We start from the raw sequence: 20,300 nt of genomic DNA, 5'->3' as shown, positions 1-20,300 counted from the left end.
GTTTGTTAGCCATCCGTATGTTTGTATTAGTTTAAATAGTTGTGAGTTTCATCAGTTTAAAGTTACTTAGTTTGGTTTTAGTTCCCCACAGTCTAGTTCAAGTCCTTGGTAGATGAAAATTTTTCCTTTGAAATAATGTGATAAAACTCATTTTGTGAGTTTACAAACAATAAATGCTGGAGAGGGTGTGGAGAAAAGGGAACCCTGTTACACTGTTGGTGGGAATGCAAACTGGTACAGCCGCTATTGAGAATTGTGTGGAGATTCCTTAAAAAACTGGGAATAGAACTGCCATATGACCCAGCAATCCCACTGCTGGGCATACACACCAAGGAAACCAGAATTGAAAGAGACACATGTTCCCCAATGTTCATCGCAGCACTATGTACAACAGCCAGGACATGGAAGCAACTTAGATGCCCATCAGCAGATGAATGGAAAAGAAAGCTGCAGCACGTATACACAGTGGACTACTACTCAGCTATGAAAAGGAACGCATTTCAGTCAGTGCTAATGAGGTGGATGGACCTAGAGCCTGTTATACAAAGTGAACTAAGTCAGAGAGAGAAAGATATATACAGAACAAAATATATTGTATGTTAACACATACATGTGAAGTGGCAACCCACTCCAGTGTTCTTGCCTGGAGAATCCCAGGGACAGGGGAGCCTGGTGGGCTGCTGTCTATGGGGTCGCGCAGAGTCGGACACGACTGATGCGACTCAGCAGCAGCAGCAGCAGCAGGATGGTACCAATGGTCCTACATACAGGGCAGCGAAGGAGACACAGGCATAAAGAACAGACTTCTTGACTCCGTGGGAGGAGCGCGTGGAATGATTTGAGAGAACAGCATTGAAACATATACATGACCGTATGTTGAATGGATGACCAGTGCTAGTTCAGTGCGTGAAGCAGGGGACCCAAGGCCAGTGCTCTGTGACAGCCCAGAGGGATGGGGTGGGGAGACAGGTGGGAGAAGGGGTTCAGGCTGGAGGGACACATGTATACCTATGGCCGACTAATGTTGATGTGTGGCAAAAGCCATCACAATATTGTAAGATAATTGTAAGATAATTAATTAAAATAAATAAATTTAAAATACACTCATTTTGTGAATGGAATAATACTTTTGGAATAGTTCCTCTATACCTGTGCTGTAACCACTAGGAATGTGTGGTTATTGAGCCCTAGAAATATGCGTATTTTGGAGAGGTGCTATCTGTGTTGTAAAATGCACACCAGGTTTCAAAGACTTATAAAAAGGGTGTAAATACATTTGTTAATTTTTCTGTATTCTATATATGCTGAAATGAATGTTTTTGGTATATTGGATTAAATTATTTTCCCCAAATTTTAAACCTTATTAAAACTAATTTCATCTGTTTCTTTTCACTTGTTAGTGTGGCAACCTGAAAATTTACAACTATTAATGTAGCTTGTATTGTATTTCTTTTGGGTAGAACTGTTCTGTGTGTTTGGTAGCATATATATTTACATTACTGTCTCTCATTTTTCTGGTGTGCACAAAATGTTTTTATTTTTTTCACTACAAAGTTTCATCCTAAAAAGCATTTCATAGCTTTATAAATTTTTAAAATTTTCTTACTATAAAAATGATCATGTTCTAAAGTTTCTTTGACAAGAATATGAACCACAAAGAAAGCCACACTTAACTACTCTCAAGCATCTTCATGCATTCCTTTTGTGATACACACATTTTTTCCAAAAAAAGGGGATCAGTCAGTATACATTGTTTTTTGACTTTTTCAAACAATGTGACATGAACATCTATCCTTGTCATTACATACTTTTAAATTGTTCTGCACTAATAATAACCTGAGGGATATACCATACTCCTAGAGGTAATAACAGTTTTATGACAGCAGTAGTTTTTTAATCTTTAATAACAGTTTTGTTGAAACACTTCTTTTTCCTCTTCTAGTTTTATTGACATACAGCCTTGTATAAGTTTCAGGTGTACCACATGATTTGAGTGACATCATGAAATGATGATCACAGTAAATTTAGTGAACATTCATCTCATATAGATACAGAAAGAAATAGGAAAACATTTTTTCTTGTAATGGGATTTACTCTCTGAGCTTTCATTTGTAACACGCGCATTGTTTGTGTGCTCAGTGGTGTCTGACTTTTTACGACCCCATAGACTATAGCCTGCCATCCTCCTCTGTCCATGGAATTTTCCAGGTAAGAATACTGGAGCAGGTTGCCATTTCCTCCTCCTCCTCCTCTTCCCAACCCAGGGATCAAGCCCATGTCTCTTGCATCTCCTACGTCTCCTGCATTGGCAGGCAGATTGTTTAATAAAGCAGTGTTAATTATATTTATTATATTTTACCCTACATCTCTAGTTTACCTTATAACTGGAACTTTGTGCCTTTTGAAACATCTTTTAAAGTATTCAGTTCAGTAATTTTTAGTCTATTCAAAGTTGTGCAGCTATTGTCCTTAAGTAATTTTAGAATATTTTCATTATTCTAAAAAGAAATCCCAAACACACAAGTAGTCACTCTTATTCCCCCATCTCAGCCCCTGGCAACTAATCTACTCTGTCTCTATGGATTTGCCCATTGTGAACATCTCCCATAAATGGAATCATACAGTATGAGGTGTTTTGTGACTGGCTTCTTTTATTTAGCATAATGTCTTCAAGGCCCATCCATGTTGTAACATGTATTAGTACTTCATTACTTTTTATAGCTAAATAGTAATTATTTTTAAATATATCACATTTTATTCATCCATTTATCAGCTGATGAATATGTGGGTTGTTTCCACTTTGGGGAAATTATGAATAATGCTGTTATGAATACTCATCTACAAGTTTTGGTATAAATATGTGTTTTCAATTCTCTTGGGTGTATAACTAGAAGTGGAATTGCTGGGTCATATGGTAACTCTGTTTAACATTTTGAGGAACTGCCAAACTATTTGTGATTGCACCATTATACAATCCCACAAACAGTGTGTGAGGGTTCCAATTTTGCCACCTCCTCACCAACACAATAGTAGTGATTTTCAACTGAGAGGCTATTCATTCTTAAGAGGTACAGATCAGCCTCCAGTGGTGGGTGGTTTGGAAAAAGACCTCCAAGTTTCTGTGGTGACCTCAACCCACCCAACACACACGCATAGCCAGGCTCCTATTTGTTTGACTTTGGGTATGTTATTTATCTTGAGTAGCCACAGTTAAATGGAGATACCTTTCCTTATAGGGGCAGCTGTTAGAATTAAATAAGATAATGCTAGTGAAACCCTTTGCACAGTGCCTAGTACATAATACATGCTCAATAAACATTAGGTGTTAATATTATATCAATGGCTCAATAATTTCCCATTATACATACACACCATAATTTGCCGAGACAATTCTGTTGTTGGCACTTAGGCTTGTTTCCAGGTTTTCATGATTATAAACAGTGCTCTGAGAAATATCCTTATGGCTAAATTTTTGCCCTATATCCATGATTATCTTCTTAGGATAAATTCTGTAATGTGTTATTGCTTGGTGCATTTTAAAGAAATGTGAAGACATTTCCCAATGTATTTTTTTGTTTATTTAAATTATCCTGAACTATTTCTTTGAGACATGTCATCAGGTACTAAAAAATATACCACTTTAGATTTGCTAAACTGGTTTCAGAAATCCTTACCTTGCACCTAACAAATATAAGGCAAATACAAACCTACAAGACAGTCCAAGTTTAACTCTTAAATGACTGAATGAGAAAAGGCTCTCAGATCTGGACTTTTGAATTTTTGTACCTTTTCTGTCATTGCTTCAATATCCTAACTAGACAAGTGCCGTCAGTGAAATTAGGCACAGCGGGTGTTTTTGTTTTGCACTGAGCTGAAACACGGGCAAAAATGAAGTGGCAATAGAGCATAAACAGCAGAAAATAACTATTCATTGAGAGCGGACATGTACCTCACTTTCCTTACATCGTCAGATCTAGGAACTTTGCAGGGGCCATCACTCACAAATTCGTCATGGCAATTTCATAACCAGCTTAGGGAGGCTCAGACAGAGGCATCGGGTTTCCTCTGGTGGATATGGAAGTGCTTTATGGTAAAGGTAGGATTTTTAAGAGTTATTTGATCGGATGGTAAAATGTTCTGAAATTTGACAGTTTGGGAGATTGAGTGTTGAGGAACTGAAAGGAACTTTGTATAGATTAGCACATGTAAGTAGAAAGATATATCAACAATTCATGTGTTTCAACTGGCTAGCGTAGTAAATGTTTACAAATCAGTTCTCTGCCACCCCCGCCCCTAAGCCAAAGCACTGATTTATATAGGCTTTTTTAAAAAAAATTTCCATGATATAAATATCCCACCATGGCAGATTTCGGATTTTAAGCTACCGACATGATGTCACTCAAAGATAAAAAGATGTGTGTAATCGACACAATCAGCTCTCAACAGCCAGCACCTCCCAGCTCCTGCATATAACTGTTTATTTTAATAAGTTTCTCCACTTGGATAACTGAGGGAACATGGTACTCAGTGAAATCCATTAAGTATATCCAGAATCTAGAATTAATACATTTTGAGAACAAGATGTTTTGTTTTCTTTTCCTAGGTTAAATGCCAATGCCAAAGGCTCACTCATGTGGTATTTATTACATGCTCTAACACGCACAAAAAGGAATGGCAAACCTTGCTAGAAACTCAAGAGATCATCCTCTGGGTGGTCATGGCAAACCATCTCAGAGAGGCAGTTGTGCATTTGGGGCTCCGTGATTTAGAGAGGGATTCCATAGGATTCCCTGATAGACAGACTTGATTAGGCCTGCACTTACATATGTGAAAATCAAGAAAGCATAATTCTGATTCCTTCCCTTTGCACAAGACTTCCTGACTTATAAAGGGCTTTTTATAAGACAGTAAGGATCTCCTATTTCTAGTGACTAGGGCTCATTAAGACAGATTGCTAGGTGGTTAAACTCAGGTTTCTAGGTCACTTGTGTCCATACATCTGACTGACTGGTGGTGCATCTCTCCAATTCTCTGCAGACAGAGACCCCAGTGAGCCACTACCAGGGGGCCAAAGGGACATTTTAGTGAGGCCTGGCTATGGGCCAAGCTTGTATTAAGCGCTTTCCTTACACAGTCTCTGAAGCCACTCAACAACCCTATGAAGTGGTTCCTATTATTTTCTTTCAGTGTTGTAAATACAAAGGCTCAGAAATGTTGAATTACTTGCCAAAGGTCATGAAATTCATAAATGCCTGAGCTAAGACAGAAAACCAGGACTGTCTGATACCGTTAGCCTATATTAAGAATCTCTAGACTGGCTTAAGTCAAAGATTTTAATAAAATTGTAGATATTTAATGTGCTAATTGGATAGCATGACCTACAAAGGGTTTCTAATGTAGGCAGTGCTAACCTAACTGGGCTGGGGGTATGTGAGAGTGTTAAGGGAGGGGGGAACATATGAAAGATGATGAAAAAAAGAATGTTTTCCTGTGCTGTCATGATGCATTGTGTAACTTAAGAGGGCTGTGTATTTGTAACTGGCCTTTTCTGTGTACAGCACAAGCCTGAATTTGGTCAGCCTTTCAGACTGTTCTCTGCTGCCACTTCTGCAGCCTGTGGGCCCCCTTTCCATAAACCATAAATTAGATACTAAGTTCCATGACAGCAGAGATGACAATACATTTTCAGCAGTGATATTGCTGAAACTCTAGACCTATCCCAGTGGCCGACATGGTAGGTGCTTAAATATTTGTTCAATATTGACAGTGATGATGATAGTAAATACTCAACAAGTCATAGCAGTATACTCTTTCCAAGTATTATCATTTAATCATCATTTAATCATCACAGAAACTCCATTAAGTAGTAGTATTTTTCTTTCTAATTTATAGATTAAAAAAACATAGGTTGGGAAATCTTGCAACTTTGCTCAAGGACATAATAATAAATGGCAGAAAATCAGTTTTGCTTGATAGCAGAGCCTTGGCATTTAATATTATACTCTAGTCTGTTAATTTATAATGCATGTTGTATTTGTAAGAAAGCTCATATTTCTAAAATCAGATGATTGAATTTCAGTTTTGTGAAAGAAAGGAACTCTGTCCTAACCGTATCGCAGTACCTACAAAAATTCTTGTCATGTATTAAGTGCTCAGTAAGTATTTTCATTGCATATGCATACAGGAATGGGTAGGACAATTGTTTCCAATATGAATAGGCATTACAATCTAGAAATTTACTCACAACACATTTTCTTGTTGGGCAAGAATTTTAATAAAAGTAGAGCTTTAAAACCTAAATATCACTGAACAAATTCAGTAATTTACTCATTCATTTATGAAATATTTATCTCCATTCAGTAAATATAACTGAGCATCTACTAAGTGCTAAAGAAAGCTGAGTGCCGAAGAATTGATGCTCTTGAACTGTGGTGTTGGAGAAGACTCTTGAGAGTCCCTTGGACTGCAAGGAGATCCAACCAGTCCATCCTAAAGGGGATCAGTCCTGGGTGTTCATTGGAAGGACTGATGCTGAAGCTGAAACTCCAATACTTTGGCCACCTGATGTGAAGAGTTGACTCATTTGAAAAGACCCTGATGCTGGGAACGATTGAGGGCAGGAGGAGAAGGGGATGACAGAGGGTGAGATGGCTGGATGGCATCACTGACTCCATGGACATGAGTTTGGGTGGACTCCAGGAGTCGGTGATGGACAGGGAGGCCTGGCGTGCTGTGGTTCATGGGGTCGCAAAGAGTTGGACATGGCTGAGTAACTGAACTGAAGTGCTAGATACTTAATAGCAGAGATATAGTGGAATGGTTGACAATTATAAGTAAAAAACTATTACAAAATGCAAATGTTCCATGAAGAGGAAAAAAAAAAGATGTACAGACAAAAAAATTCCAAAGGAAGGGAATATGGGGAGGACAAGGAATGCCTCAGTAAAGTAGGGACAGGTCAGCTGCAATGCTGAAGAATGCCAGGAACACAAGGAAGGGGAATAGGAAATGAATGGCAAGGGGAAATGCCGAAAGGTTTTAGAAAGAACTTGACATGTTGGAGGAACAGAAAGAAGGTCAGTGAGTCTTCTGAGAAATGGTCTGTGTAGTCCTCTTACAACCACTGGCTTGCACAGGGCTTCCTTCACTTCCTGAGCTCCTTTATTGCACATTGTTGTGTTAAAGAACAAAGCCAACAGGTGTATTTTTCTTGGTTTTGGTTGGAGGGGCTAGTTCCCCACTGTCCATAGTTGAAAAGAATGGTTCACAAAATAGAAATCTTGGAGTCTTCTTATCTACTTAATGGATAGCCATCTAATTTGCCTCCCCACAACTTGTGTCTTAGGAAAAAACTTGTCTATACTGTTGAATAAAATAAATGCAAGAGGAATTTTGCAGAAAACAGGGAAGGAAAAATTTAGTAAACCCAGGGGTTTGATCTCTGGCAGGGACACTTCTGCCATTGGTTACAGTGGAAAATTTCTCAGGCACAGCCTGGCTAACAAACCTGGGCCTTCCTGGTTGATCTTGTAACTCTGTTCCAATATAGCCCACCTCCTGGGAAGATAAGGGAAAGAATAGCTTCCCTGGTGACTCAGATAATAAATAGTTTGCCTGCAATGTGGGAGACCTGGGATCAGTCCTTTGGGTCAGGAAGATCCCCTGGAGAAGTGAATGGCTACCCACTCCAGTATTCTTGCCTGAAGAATTCTATGAACTGAGGAGCCTGGCAGGCTACAGTCCATGCGGTCACAAAGAGTTGAACACAACTGAGCAACTAACACTTTCACTTTTCATCTCAAATACTACTCCAAGGTCTCCAGTGGCAACTAAAGGTCATTTCGATTCAAAGCAAGATATCTTCTCACCACTTTAAGATGAATTTAGCTTTTCCCCTCTTCCCCCTCCCCCTACCCCCTTATGCCAATCTGCAAGAGAAGCTGGACTGTATAACTACGGATGAGCTGACCACTGGAGTCTTGGTGATGGATACGACTCATAACATGGAAGAACCAGCCATGGCAACTGGCACTGAAGTGGATTACATCAATTTGTACATCAGTCTTCATCTCTTCCTGGAATTTCATATGTGAATTTGGCACACACAGACAAAGAAGTAGGGAAGACTTAATCACCAGATGAGAATTAAATGGAGTCTTTTGTAAGCTGAATATTATATATCGAAGAATATTTCTTCTATCTTCTCCCAGAGATAAGCAGTTGGTTTCTGGAGATGAGGACCTTGCCATTTTTCACCTGCCAGAATAATGTTTTCTTCATGGAAGTCTAATGGCAATTCCCAACCTCAGTTAAGGACTTGTTTTCCCATTTTTTTTTTTTTGAACTTCAAATACTTTCTAAATTGTGTTAGCTGAAGCATTGTATGTATATAATTAACTCACAGATCCCTCTGGGCTCATCCAGCTAAACTTGTGGAGCTTAACTGAGCAAAACATTCGCTGATGTGTCTCCCCTGCAGTGACGCTCACTGAAATGAATACCTTCAACAAGAGGAAATCAGGGACATTTCTTGTCCAAATTGACTTTCTAGTGCTTTGGGTTGCTTCAGAAATGATTGTTGTTTCATAACAGTAATGATCTCATTTTCTTTCAAATATGAAATCTGCGATTTGTCAATTCAGGGAAAATTGGGGGCGGGGCGGACTTCTGTATTTTCTTCCTAGGTGAAGTAGGAAGACAGGCCACTTTTTGATATTCTTTGGATCTTTGAAATTCCTCCTGGGAAACAGTGGCGCTCTGGGGGCACAGGGCTCCGATGTACCTTTCACCGGGAGAGTAAATGTCAGCGGTTGCTGCAGTGCTGTGTCTTAGCAAGCAAAACCCACCGGAGGGGCTGGAGCAGTTTGACCAAAACTGAGTGCAAAGGGTTAGGGAATATGGACTTTTTCAGAGCATGTTGACTAGATTCATAATTCGACCCTCTTCCTCCTTCTGCTAGTATAGACTTAGATACCCCCAGTTAAAAGTTATTTTTGACTCTCTGCAAGGGAGAAGTCAGCACTTATCCGCAGAAAAGTTCTGGCCTCTGATTCCCCATTTATTTCTAACCCAGAGAAGGGCTTAAGCTAGGCTGTGAGCATTCTCTGCTCTCTGGGTGAGCCTTCGAACCCCAGGCTTCACCCTTGACCTTCATCCAGGGACCCTATGCTTGATAGAAGGGTGAGCAAAAGAAGCTGAGATGTAGACTTCCTGTTTGCTCATGGGAACCTTCTCTTTGCTATCCTGGAGCACAGGTGTCTGAAGAAAGGCGGTGAGCTAGGGGACTCTGGGTGCCGGAGTAAACGCTGCCCTGAGCTGCGTGGCGCTGGGCGGGGAGGGAGGTCAGAAGAGCGCGTCTACGCTTTTCACGTCAACCTGCGGAGCTGGATGCTCGCTGCCCAGGTGCGGGTTGGCGGCTGCTTGCGCCCCACTGCAGCAGAGAGCAGACGCAGCCTCTGCCTCAGCCACCACCGCTGCTGGGGAAAGAGTCCTGGGGCTGCTGACGCGGTTGGGAGGAGCCTCGCCTTTAATGCACCAGCCGCCTCCAGCCTCCTGCAGCAGCAGCGGCAGCAGCAGCAGCTGCGAGTGCGCGCGTGTGGGTGTGAGGGTGAGTGCGCTGGCGCCGGCCGCCGAGCGCCCTGCCCAGCTCCCCACCGGCTGCCGAGCCCCCGCCAGCCGGAGCCGCCCTCCCGTGGGACCAGCACCCTCCTCCGGGCCGGGCCAGCCTGAACCCTGCCCTTGCCATCTCGCCACTGCAGCTCGGGTCCAGAAAGGCACCATTTTGTCGCGGCTGCCCGCTCTCCCAGGGGGGAGGAGGGATCTTTTTTGCATTTCGGAGCGGCTGCCAATGAGGGGAACCTGTTGGGCATCTCCCCAGCCCCGCTTGTGAGCGCCTCCCGGGGCGGCGGGCGGGACCAGACCCCTCGGGGCACGGCGCATCTTGGCACCCCAGAGGCGGAGGCGGCGGAGGCAGGCGCAGCATCCTCGCTGGGAATTGGAGCTGGAGTGAGCGCACCGCGGGAGGAGCCGCCGCAGCCTCGGAGATCCCGGGCGGAGGAGGTGACAGCTCCATTGCCGGGTTTTTATTTTTTTTCTCTCTCCGCCTCCCCCGTCTCCTCCTCAGGCTCGGACCATGGTGCAGTCCCACTGGCTCCCCTGCCCCCCTCTCCTGTGAGACTGGCTGCGGGGAGGGAACATGGATACTTGTCTGCCGGCTTCTGGTTCCCACGCAAGTAAGCCTGCTGTCAATGGAGGAGGACATTGATACCCGCAAAATCAACAACAGTTTCCTGCGCGACCACAGCTATGCGACCGAAGGTAACGCCAGCCCCACCGCATTCCGCCGCTGGGGCCGGGCGCAAGTTGCGGATCGCTGAGCTCCGCGGGCGGCAGGGCGCGTAGCGGCGCAGACTCCTCCGGGCCCCGGGGCTGGGGCGGGGGCTCGGCCCGCAGGGGCAGCTGCCCAGGCGCCCCACATCCATCCGGGCTCGGCAAGGCAAGCTGGGTGTTCAGCAGCAGGTGGACCCGGCGCCCGCGGGAGTTATAATGGCCCTCGGGGATGAGGTTTTTCAGGGTGGGGCTCCAGGCTGGAAAAATGACTCCCGCTCCCAAAAGCAGATGACCCCTCCCCGAATATATGTGCAGGGGTCGGTGAAGTGGGGGATAGGTAAGAAAGAAGAGGGCCCAAGAGGACCATGGGTCCTCCTCTCCCTGATCGGAATGATGTGTCTCTCAGTGGCTGCAAGGGAGGGCATGGTTTCATTTCCTGCCCGTTAATCTCCCGGGCCGGGTTACCTGGTTAGACAATCAAAAGCCCAAAAGGCCCGTCCCTAAAGGGCGACCCTCTCTCCCTTTGGAAGTGCATTAGCAAGATATAAAAAGGTGGCTCGGGAAACAGCTTTGGGGCGGCGAGTGAATGAGTCTGACACGTGGGGCGAGCAATGCGATCAGTGGGGCCTTTAAAAATCACCATTATGAATTCTGCAGCAGTAGTTTCTGCTGAATCAACAGCCAGCAGAAAGCAAGAGGGTTCAGTAAGCTGAGCTTTGCCAAGAGGTGAAATTGTCGTGTCTCTCTCTCTCTCCCTCTCTCTCTCTCCCTTTCTCTCTCTCTCTCCCTTTCCCCCAGCTTGTTCTGACATTAGCCTGAGTGAGGTACAGGCAGGAAAGGAAAGTCAGCAGGTGGAATCTCATTTGCCTTTTGTGTGGGAATAGAGAGTGGGGGCATTTCCAAATACCAAAACTTTTGCATTTTTGCTTTCATTTTCTACCTGTCGGCCTTTATCCTTCAGCACTCCTGTACAATGTTGCATGGTCACATTGTAATACCCACGTGAGAAAATGTGTGTGAAAGGGTTTTAGGAACATGTAGCAAGGCATGTTCATTTCGGATGATTCCTGCTATTCCTGGATGCTAAAATTTCTGTCACATTTAATCGCATCAAGACTACTAGAGAAATGTGGATGGGGGTGGTAAAGAGTTCAAGTTCTGAAAAGAAAAAGACACACAGTTTAGGGGTAAAGGTGGCATCTTCTATAAACATCCCTGAAAGTTTCAGGTAGAATGTTCAGCGCTTTTGAAAATAAATGCTTTATTCATCATCATCATTGGAGAGCATCACGCCTAATATGTCCGTGGTTCTAGACAAATCAAGCAGAGCTGTATGAGCTCTGGCCTTCAGGAGCTTAGAGGTGGTTTTTAAGATGTTCAGCTTGTCCCTGCCCCATACCAAGCACCATGCTTACTGAGTCTTTTTACTTGCCTGGTGACAACATGATTGTTAGATGTTCTTCCCCGGTCTTAGTGCTTTGTCACTGACTCACCAGGTAGCATATGATCAGCTTTGGGTCTGAGCATAGCATCCAAAAAGAAGTTAGTTTGGGGTCCATTGTCTTTGGGGGCACACTTTTTTTTGTTGTTGTTTGAGACAACAAAGACAGAGGGTTGCCTTCACATTTTCTTCTGTATTGCCTGATGCCTCCAAGTGCAGGCAAAGGAAACTTACTGAGCTAGGAAGATGGGAAAATTGAGGTCATGTGTGTAGGAGTATCATCTGTAAAATGAAGAAATGAGTTAAACATGGCATTCTTCATTGCTTTCAGGGCCTTAGATAGACCTAATCTTTGTTCCTCTTTGATGCCATTTTGGTAGACTCTGATTGCAGATAAAATATCTGGGTTCATATAGCCTAAAATGAGGTAGAGTTTATAGCAAAGAATTTTCTAAAATCTTTCCAAATCAGCCTCCTTGGATCACTCTCCCCACCCCAAACCCCGTGCCACTACATTCAAAACTAAACAAACCTTTATTTCACAGTACATTTTCAAGATTTGTTGTTGTTGTTTTTTTAACCTGAGCTTAGTGAAAGTCTGGAAAGAAAAAAATGGTTCTTAGACAATGTAAGTTGTCTTTTTACGTGCAATTCCCAATTGCATTTTATTCATCAGAAGAGCATCCTTCCTCTTCTAATGAAAACCTCAAAAGTGCTAGCACACCTTGAAGGAACACCGCTAGATCAAAATATTCCTTGTTAAAATCCTCTGCATTTGGGACTTGCCCAAAGTTCTCTTCCCCTTTTTTAACTGAAACCCACCTTCTGGGGAATTAGTTTCTAGGTCCTCTACAGACTTTGCTTTTCCTTTTGTCTTCTTTGATATTTCTGCATTTTCCTATCTTGCCCAGATATGTCAGCTTTCTTTTTTCCTGCAAAATTTCCTTTGCATTTATGTCTGAATTTTTCTTCCCTTTGCTCGGATCATTCCACACTGCAGTATTCTATTTAAAGCTGAAAGGTTTTTGCTGTGTAGTTAGTGTGAAGGACTCCAAGCTCAATTTGCATTATAAGTGGTAGCTGCAGGCAAGTTCATCCAGCTAAGAGCAATGCAAATACTAAAGGACACTTTTCCCAAGCTTTTCTGTCTTCTCTCCCTCTCTGTCTCTCTCTGTGGGAAAAGAATGCATGATGTACATTTATTTAAAACATTTCTTATAACTTTTGTTTTATTCTGAGTATGAAGTTACCACCTTCACCTCCCTTTTTTAAAAGTTGCTGTCTTTGAGCATCTCTCTTGTCCAAGCACTGTATGTACTGAGATTTTTGTAAGTAGCATTTCAATATGTCCACACCCGGTTAAGTGGATCTTGTGATTTCCAATTTTAATAAGAAAACTGAGCAACTGAGGCCCAGAGATGACACTAATTAGTCAAGGTCACACAGTCAGGGTAAAATTTGTCTTCCGACTCTAAACTGTCTGATGTGCTCTTCTATCAGAAAATTCTGCACAGCTTCATTTTTCTTTAACTATTAGCTCCTGTTATGAGGAAGATCACAGTGGTTTATCTGTGTGTGTAAATAATGTTCCCTTCTGAGGGAAAATTCTTTGCAGGGATCATTTGAGAATGTCCATATAGTGTTATCCAGGAGGAAAAGCATTGGTAGGCTTGGCTTTTATCTTTCTGATTTGTTAGAACCAACTAAAACTCCCTCTCCAATAGGGCAATCAGAGTTTTCTAGATTAATACTTCTATTCTCATGGGGCAGAATAAATGTTCTACACAGGAGGAGTTCACAGGAATGGCAATCTGGTTAGAAGGCGAAGTCAGATAATTTGTTGTTTAACTATTCTTTTCTCAATTTCCTTAGCCATAAAATGGGAATAACAGCAGAACCTATGCCACAGGGGAAAAAAATTTATAGTCTATGGGGTTGCAAAGAGTTGGGCGTGACTGAGAGACTTTCACTTTCAATGTAGGAAAAGCACTCAAGACAGTGGCTAATACAAAGCCAGACCTTGACAGATGCCTTCAGTAATTATAGCTGTTGCTATTTGAACTTAAATTGCATTTGTATTGCAAGCACAGTGTTTTTCCTTGCATTGTTGTTGATTTGGAGTGATCTTGAGGGAAGGGCTAGTGGAAATAGGAGAGACATCCCTAAAACCCAGCACAGTCTCTTCTTGGCTTATCCAGTAGCCGTGGATAGCCTCTTAGCAATTTGCCTTAATGTATTGGGTTGGCTGAAAAGTTCATTCGGGTTTTTCCATAATATCTTTCAAAAATAACTTGCTGGTTATATTCTGGCAGCAAGTTCTGTCTTTCCTTAGAGGCCTTTAAAAACCCATACTACTTGGTACATATTTTTAAAAGAAGAACAAATCTACTTAGTCTATGTATGAAAGAAAGTGAAAGTGAAGTCGCTCAGTCATGTCCGACTCTTTGTGACCCCGTGGACTGTAGCCCACCAGGCTCCTCCGTCCATGGGATTCTCCAGGCAAGAATACTGGAGTGGGTTGCCATTTCCTTCTCCAGGAGATCTTCCCAGTCCAGGGATTGAACCAGGGTTTCCCACATTGCAGGCAGATGCTTTAACCTCTAGTCTATGTATAGTTATTATATTAATATGATATCATTACTACTATGTAACTGTTGATGCTTTCTGACTTTAGTTCCTTCAACAACTATTAATTGACTTTCTGCAGAAGTGATCCTGCATACTCCAGTACATTGTGTCTGTTCTCATGGAGTTTGAAATCTGGTGGAAGAGGTAGACATTAAATGAACAATTTTCCAAAGAATTGTGTAGCTTCCAATTGTGATGAGTGATTTTCAGGAAAAGTACAAGAAAAGCACAGGAAAAGCCTTGAGATGATTTGTAAAGGAGAAAGGTACATATAATTTAGATTGAGGCTCATGGACTGCCTCAGACAAAGTTTAAGCTGAAAACCAAGGGATAAGTCAGGAATGAACAGGAAGGAGCTGAAGACATTTCAGGTAAAAGGGTCAGTAGGTCCAAAGTGCAGAGATATAAAATAGTCTGACAGATTCAAAGAATGAGAAGATGCCTAGGGCTGAGTGTAGGGAACAAGAGGAAGAGGACTGAACATGAGACTGAAGCCTGTAGTTTACTTTGGAATGGACCAAACCAACAAAGATTAATATTAGGAGAGAGGAATGGATAAATAGACAAGCAGATGATAGAACAAATATAAAATGTTAATGGTAGAATCCAGGTGGTCAGTGGATATCCACTGAAATTTTTCTTTTCAACTTTGCTATCTGTTCAAAAATGTTCATAATGTTTCAGAAAAGAAACTGGAGAGGTATTTAGGGATTAGGTCACGTTGAACCTTGTTGACCATAAGGAGTTTGGACCTTAGCCAAAGATGGATCGAAGACCATTAAAGGATTTTGATCAGGGGGGAAATATGATCAGGTTGGTTTTTGCAAAGCTCAGGCTTGCTGCTGTGTAGGGTGGGGCCAGAGAGCTTGCTAGGAAGTGAACTGGAGTGAAAGCAGGGAGACAATTAGGAAGCCATAGCTGTTCTGTAGGATGGTATCACGAGTAGCGATGGAGATAATTCCGTAGATTTGAGATACATTGTAGGAGAAGAATGGATCAGGCTGACTTGGTGTGATAGACTAAGTGGAGATGGAGAAATGATGGAGATGGTGTCAAGGAAGACTTGCCATGAGGACAGATGCATGATGGGGCTGTTCACTGAAACTGGAAAAACGACTTTGGAAACTGATGAGGTGTGTGAGTCATCTAGCCTCATATTGAGACTATCAAGTAAGCTTTGGATATTGGTTCTGAAGCTCAGAAGAAAGATCTGGACTAGATACATAATTTGGGGTGTCGTGGGTATATTAAAGGCACTTAATAGTATGTGAACAGTTGAGATGCCTAGAAGAGCCTTCCATAGCAGTTTGAGCCCTGTGGGTGAAAAATTTCAAGGAAACTGATCTTGGCTTCATATAAAGCCAAAATTATAACAGAACAGAGTACCTTGGTATAAGCATAATTAACCACACACTTAAATTATTCAAATAACCCTGTATGGCCATTTCTCAGAAATGTGATAGAATAAGAAGAAACCAGTCTTGGGTGAGTTGAGTTCACAGGGTCTCCAAACGTGAGATCTGTGTGATCTGTGAAATGTTACAGCTCTTTAGGGGCACAAGAATCAAAGAAAGAAAGTAAAGGCCCCTGCTTCCTCCTCTCTCCCTATCCATCCCATGCACCGTCAAGAAAAGAGGGATGCTATAATGAATAAAACTAGGAAGAAACGTGAAAATGACTTTTCATAAGAAGCTAATGAAAAGGCATCAGAAAAGTAAAAAGATGTGTCATGATGGAGAGCTGCCTTGTATTAATAGTTCCTTAAGTTGCTTTGGTATTTTTATGCAAATGCAAGATCAGAATAGTATTTCCAATGCATATGGATGAATGTTTGAGTTCTCTGCTATTCTCAGAAAAATCTGAAATGGAAGGTGGGAAGAAGCTGCCTTACAGTATTATAAATGACCTTTCCAGGGATAGGAAATGTTCCGCTACTAAACGAAATAACCAGAGTGCATTGAAAATCACTAGCAAGTATTCATTATTAGCATTCAGGTCTCCAGGGGCTATCCCAGCCCTTTATGAGGGCTGGTCAGAAATGTACCAATAAACCTGGGGTGAATAATATTAGGCGAGTCCTGTCAAAATACTGGTAATGCTCAATGAAAAGAGCACAGCTGTAGACTGACACTCCTAAATTCTAGCATTTGCATTTATGAAGAAACTAAGGGTCCAGTTTAGATGCTTAGGCGAGGGAAGAGAACGAACGTTTCTTCAGTTCTGTCTGCATTCCAGTCATTTTCATAGATGTTTCTCACGGGTTTACTCACTTCATCACCTTAAGCAACTCTGAGAGAATACTTGCATTAGATGCATTTTTCAGAATAAGAAATTGCAAGGTTTGGAGAAGCAAAGACATTTATGTATAAGGTCGCAGACTTGTAAGTGGCAGAACCAGATTGGAATCAGTGACTGCCTGGATCTAGGCAAGAGTTCTTTGCCCATCCCTGCTGTCTCTTGTTTGGAATTTAGGGGGAAAATGCTGGCTGTGTTCAACACTCTGCATACATTCCCATGGTGGCCATTCAGTTCACCTGGTCCATCTCTTCCCAGTAAGGCAGTGCATGTGTCTGGGCCTTCCTCTTTTTTCCACAGGGAGGGAGCTGAATTCCCCTAGCTGATGATGCCAGAATCCTTAGCTAACTTACTCCTGTAGGTTTATTTTCCTCTATTTATAATAAGGGCTTCCCAGGTGACACAGTGATAAAGAATCACCCTGCCAACGCAGGCAGAAGATGTGGGTTCAACCCTGGGTCAAGAAGATCCCCTGGAGAAAGAAATGGCAACCCACTCCAGTACTCTTGCCTGGAAAATCCCATGGACGGAGGAGCCTGGTAGGCTGCAGTCCATGGGGTTGCAAAGAGTCGGACACGACTGAGCGACTTCATTTTCACTTTTCACTCTCATGCATTGGAGAAGGAAATGGCAACCCACTCTAGTGTTCTTACCTGGAGAATCCCAGGGACAGAGGAGCCTGGTAGGCTGCCATTTCTGGGGTCACACAAAGTTGGACACGACTGAAGTGACTTAGCAGCAGCAGCAGCCAGTATTCTTGCCTGGAAGATCCCATAGACTGAGGAGCCTGGCGGGCTATAGTCTTTGGCATCACAAGGAGTTGGACACAACTGAGCACACTCACACGTGTGTATAATAAGAAAAGAAAGAAAATATGAAATTGAGCAATCAAAATATGAAAGTTACCTGGCTTTTTATAGCCCTCTCCATGTCCCTCCACCTAGGACACTCACAATGAAGTTTCCACTGAACCATCCAGGCATCTCTTCTCCAGAGCTGATGGTAACTCATGTAATTGCCTGGAGTGAAAGGAGTGGACCAGAGCCAGCTGTATGATGGCTGATGTCCTTTTGCATTGAAGTGAAGGGTAGGGGTGTCAAAGGACTTTTGTTGGCCAGTGGTTCTCTACCTATCTCCCATTAAAAAGATGAATTTGCTTTCACCAGACTTCATTTCTACCATCCAATTTCCTTCTGTTGCCTTTCCAATAGAACTCTGGAATAAAGCTAAAAATCAGCTCTGACCTGACAATCCAATCCTGACATAACCCTCCCACTGGAAGCACAGATTCTTTTTACAAGACCACTAGGAGTTTTGTCATAAATAATCCAGGAACCCTTGAATTCTTATGCTCCAAGTTCACTATTGAAATAGTGGGGAGTGGTGATGATAGGATGTGAATGTGTGAAATCCATGGACAACTAATTAGTATTAATGGTTTCTTTAGAGAAAGGATCATTGTGGGTAATGGAAAAGGATGGGCATGTAGAGGGGTAAGTCAGACTGTCATTTCTATGCTGTAGAGGAGAGAGGCCTGATTGATTCCAGCAACTGTGAAGAAATGAAGGGGCGAGAAGATGCATGGAGTCCCAGGGTCTGGAGGGCCCTCTGCAGGCAGGATTTTAACATGAGAAGGATGAGGTCTGCCAGAAGGAGTGTGCCGAAGAGTACCGTACCTATGAGGCCGTGTATTCAAGGTGTACTTGACACTGGGTTACTGACAGCCTTCTCCATCATGCATAGCTGATTTCACTGCTGAGAATCCATTAAGTAATGAACCTGAAGTAGTCACAGAATGGCAGGTCACCTCCTCTGCTTAATGCTGGGGACTCAGCTCTGTGACCCCCAACGGATGCACAGGGTGCTGAGTATGGAAAAGCTGTAAACGGTTCTAATGAGGGATATTGCCGCAAAATGTTGAGTGCTCCCAGATGGTCTGAAAGGAAAAACCTCGACCCCTAACTACAAAATACCACCAGGAAGTATTTTACCAAAGAGGAGAAGAGCTGAACAAGAAACTTGAGGAGAACAGCATTTGCTCATGTAACTTTGCAGAAGTCAAGTTGGGGCCAAGGACACCCAAGTTAGGAGGACCATTGGTTCACGACAGCTGTACTGTTGTCGTTCATGTTCCTCTCTGCCTTGATGTCTTTATTTATAAAGCAAATAATGCAGAAATGCCTTCTTACTTGAAAAGATTCAAGCTTTATGGAAGTAGATAAAAACAAAGCATGGATCACCATCCATCCCTGCACCCACCCACTTCCTTGTCCAGAGTTGCCATTGTCAATAGTTGCTGAGCTTCCTCATAGCCAACTTCGTATGCATTTTCATACATTTACATATCCAGGTGCAGATACACATTGAGGGAAAGACTATTTTTTCATGTAACTGAATGCATATTGTTTGTTTTATTTATGCTTTGTTTTTTTCCCATTCAACGATGTATGTGAAAGACCTTTTTGTGTCAGGACACCTACATCTCCCTTGCTCTTTCTAATGGCTGCCTAGTGCACCATGGTATGGCTATACCATAGTTTATTTAGTGGTTCCTTTGTGGCCAGATGGAAAATTGCTTCCAGCTTTTTATATTATAGAAGATGCTGGAGTGATTATTCGTGTGTGTGTGTGTGTGTGTGTGTGTGTGTGTGTGTGTTCTTGTTGACGTTCTCCTTCCTAATTTTATCATCTTTCAAAGCCAAGATATTTGTTCTCATTTCTTAGCAAAATAGCAAGAAGGTATCTCTGGTCCTTCATTTATTCTCTAAGTGACCTTGGATAAGTCCTTTAACCTCATGAACTTGAACTTCTTAATATAAGAAATATCTGGCATTCCTATATATATGTGGATAGTATATATGTTCTGCAACCACTGTGGATTTGAGTGTTCATATAAGACAATGTTGATGACTAGCAGTCGTGGAGGACCTGCTTTGTGCCACAAATAAACTTGAGATTTAAAGTATCTTTCTCGTTGATACTGTCCTTATACCTCTTTAAGTGAAAATTTGAAACAGTGAGATTCCTTGTCCAAGGTCACCCAAGAGTGGGTGGCAGAACAGAAGTCACTTCCAGGTCTGTCAGTATAGTACCTGGACACTCCTGTTTTGAAAAAAAGGCATGATATTGATACAGGAAAAAATTATTCATTATTCTAAAGAAATTCTCCTTTGAATCACTACTGATACAAAGGGTCTAATTTTTATCAAGAATTTGAAAATGAACAGAGGAAAAATAAGGCAGTGCAGTCTTTATTGTTAGGCAGTAGTTTGGAATGCCCATGAGAAGACTTGCATGTTATTCTCAGTCTTGCTACCATAATTAGTTGCTTTTATTCTCTTGGCTTCCATTTCCTAATCTACTAAAATGAGGTTGAAGATGGGGGAGGGAAGGCGAGCTATCAGTGGATTTTTCTGGCTCTAAGTTTCCGTGGTGCCCTATGCCTGTATTTGTGATCACTTGGCTCTGTTTTGTGTGTTATGACATTGTGCTTGGGGGTGAGCCTGGGAGACACAGACGTAGGCTTAAAATGTATGCACTGATGGGTCAGACCATCCTCCTGGCAAGAAGGCTGTGGTGCAGCCAAGAGTGGAGACAGAATGAGAAG

At 42.4% G+C, this 20,300-nt stretch overlaps 1 protein-coding gene across 5 annotated transcripts in view; it reads left to right on the top strand.

Annotated features, from left to right (window-relative positions):
• The window catches only part of PPP2R2B (protein phosphatase 2 regulatory subunit Bbeta), a 522,252-nt gene that overhangs the window by 188,351 nt on the left and 313,601 nt on the right, over positions 1-20,300 (top strand). For 2 of the 5 annotated variants that reach the window (XM_060415893.1, XM_004008931.6), the window contains exons 1-2: positions 9,415-9,607; positions 10,124-10,317. The exons of 2 other annotated variants lie outside the window; for them this stretch is intronic. In XM_060415893.1, the coding sequence (XP_060271876.1) occupies positions 10,248-10,317 (70 nt within the window). In that variant the 5' untranslated portion in view covers positions 9,415-9,607; positions 10,124-10,247. Of the gene's footprint in view, positions 1-9,414; positions 9,608-10,123; positions 10,318-20,300 lie in introns of those variants that run through there. One more of the 5 variants, XM_042250617.2, reaches the window with a different exon arrangement.

Source organism: Ovis aries, chromosome 5 (assembly GCF_016772045.2).
Source record: "Ovis aries strain OAR_USU_Benz2616 breed Rambouillet chromosome 5, ARS-UI_Ramb_v3.0, whole genome shotgun sequence".
Lineage (NCBI taxonomy): Eukaryota > Metazoa > Chordata > Mammalia > Artiodactyla > Bovidae > Ovis > Ovis aries.
The sequence above is the reverse complement of the archived record's forward strand: the minus strand, read 5'-3'. Positions and strand labels throughout refer to the sequence as shown.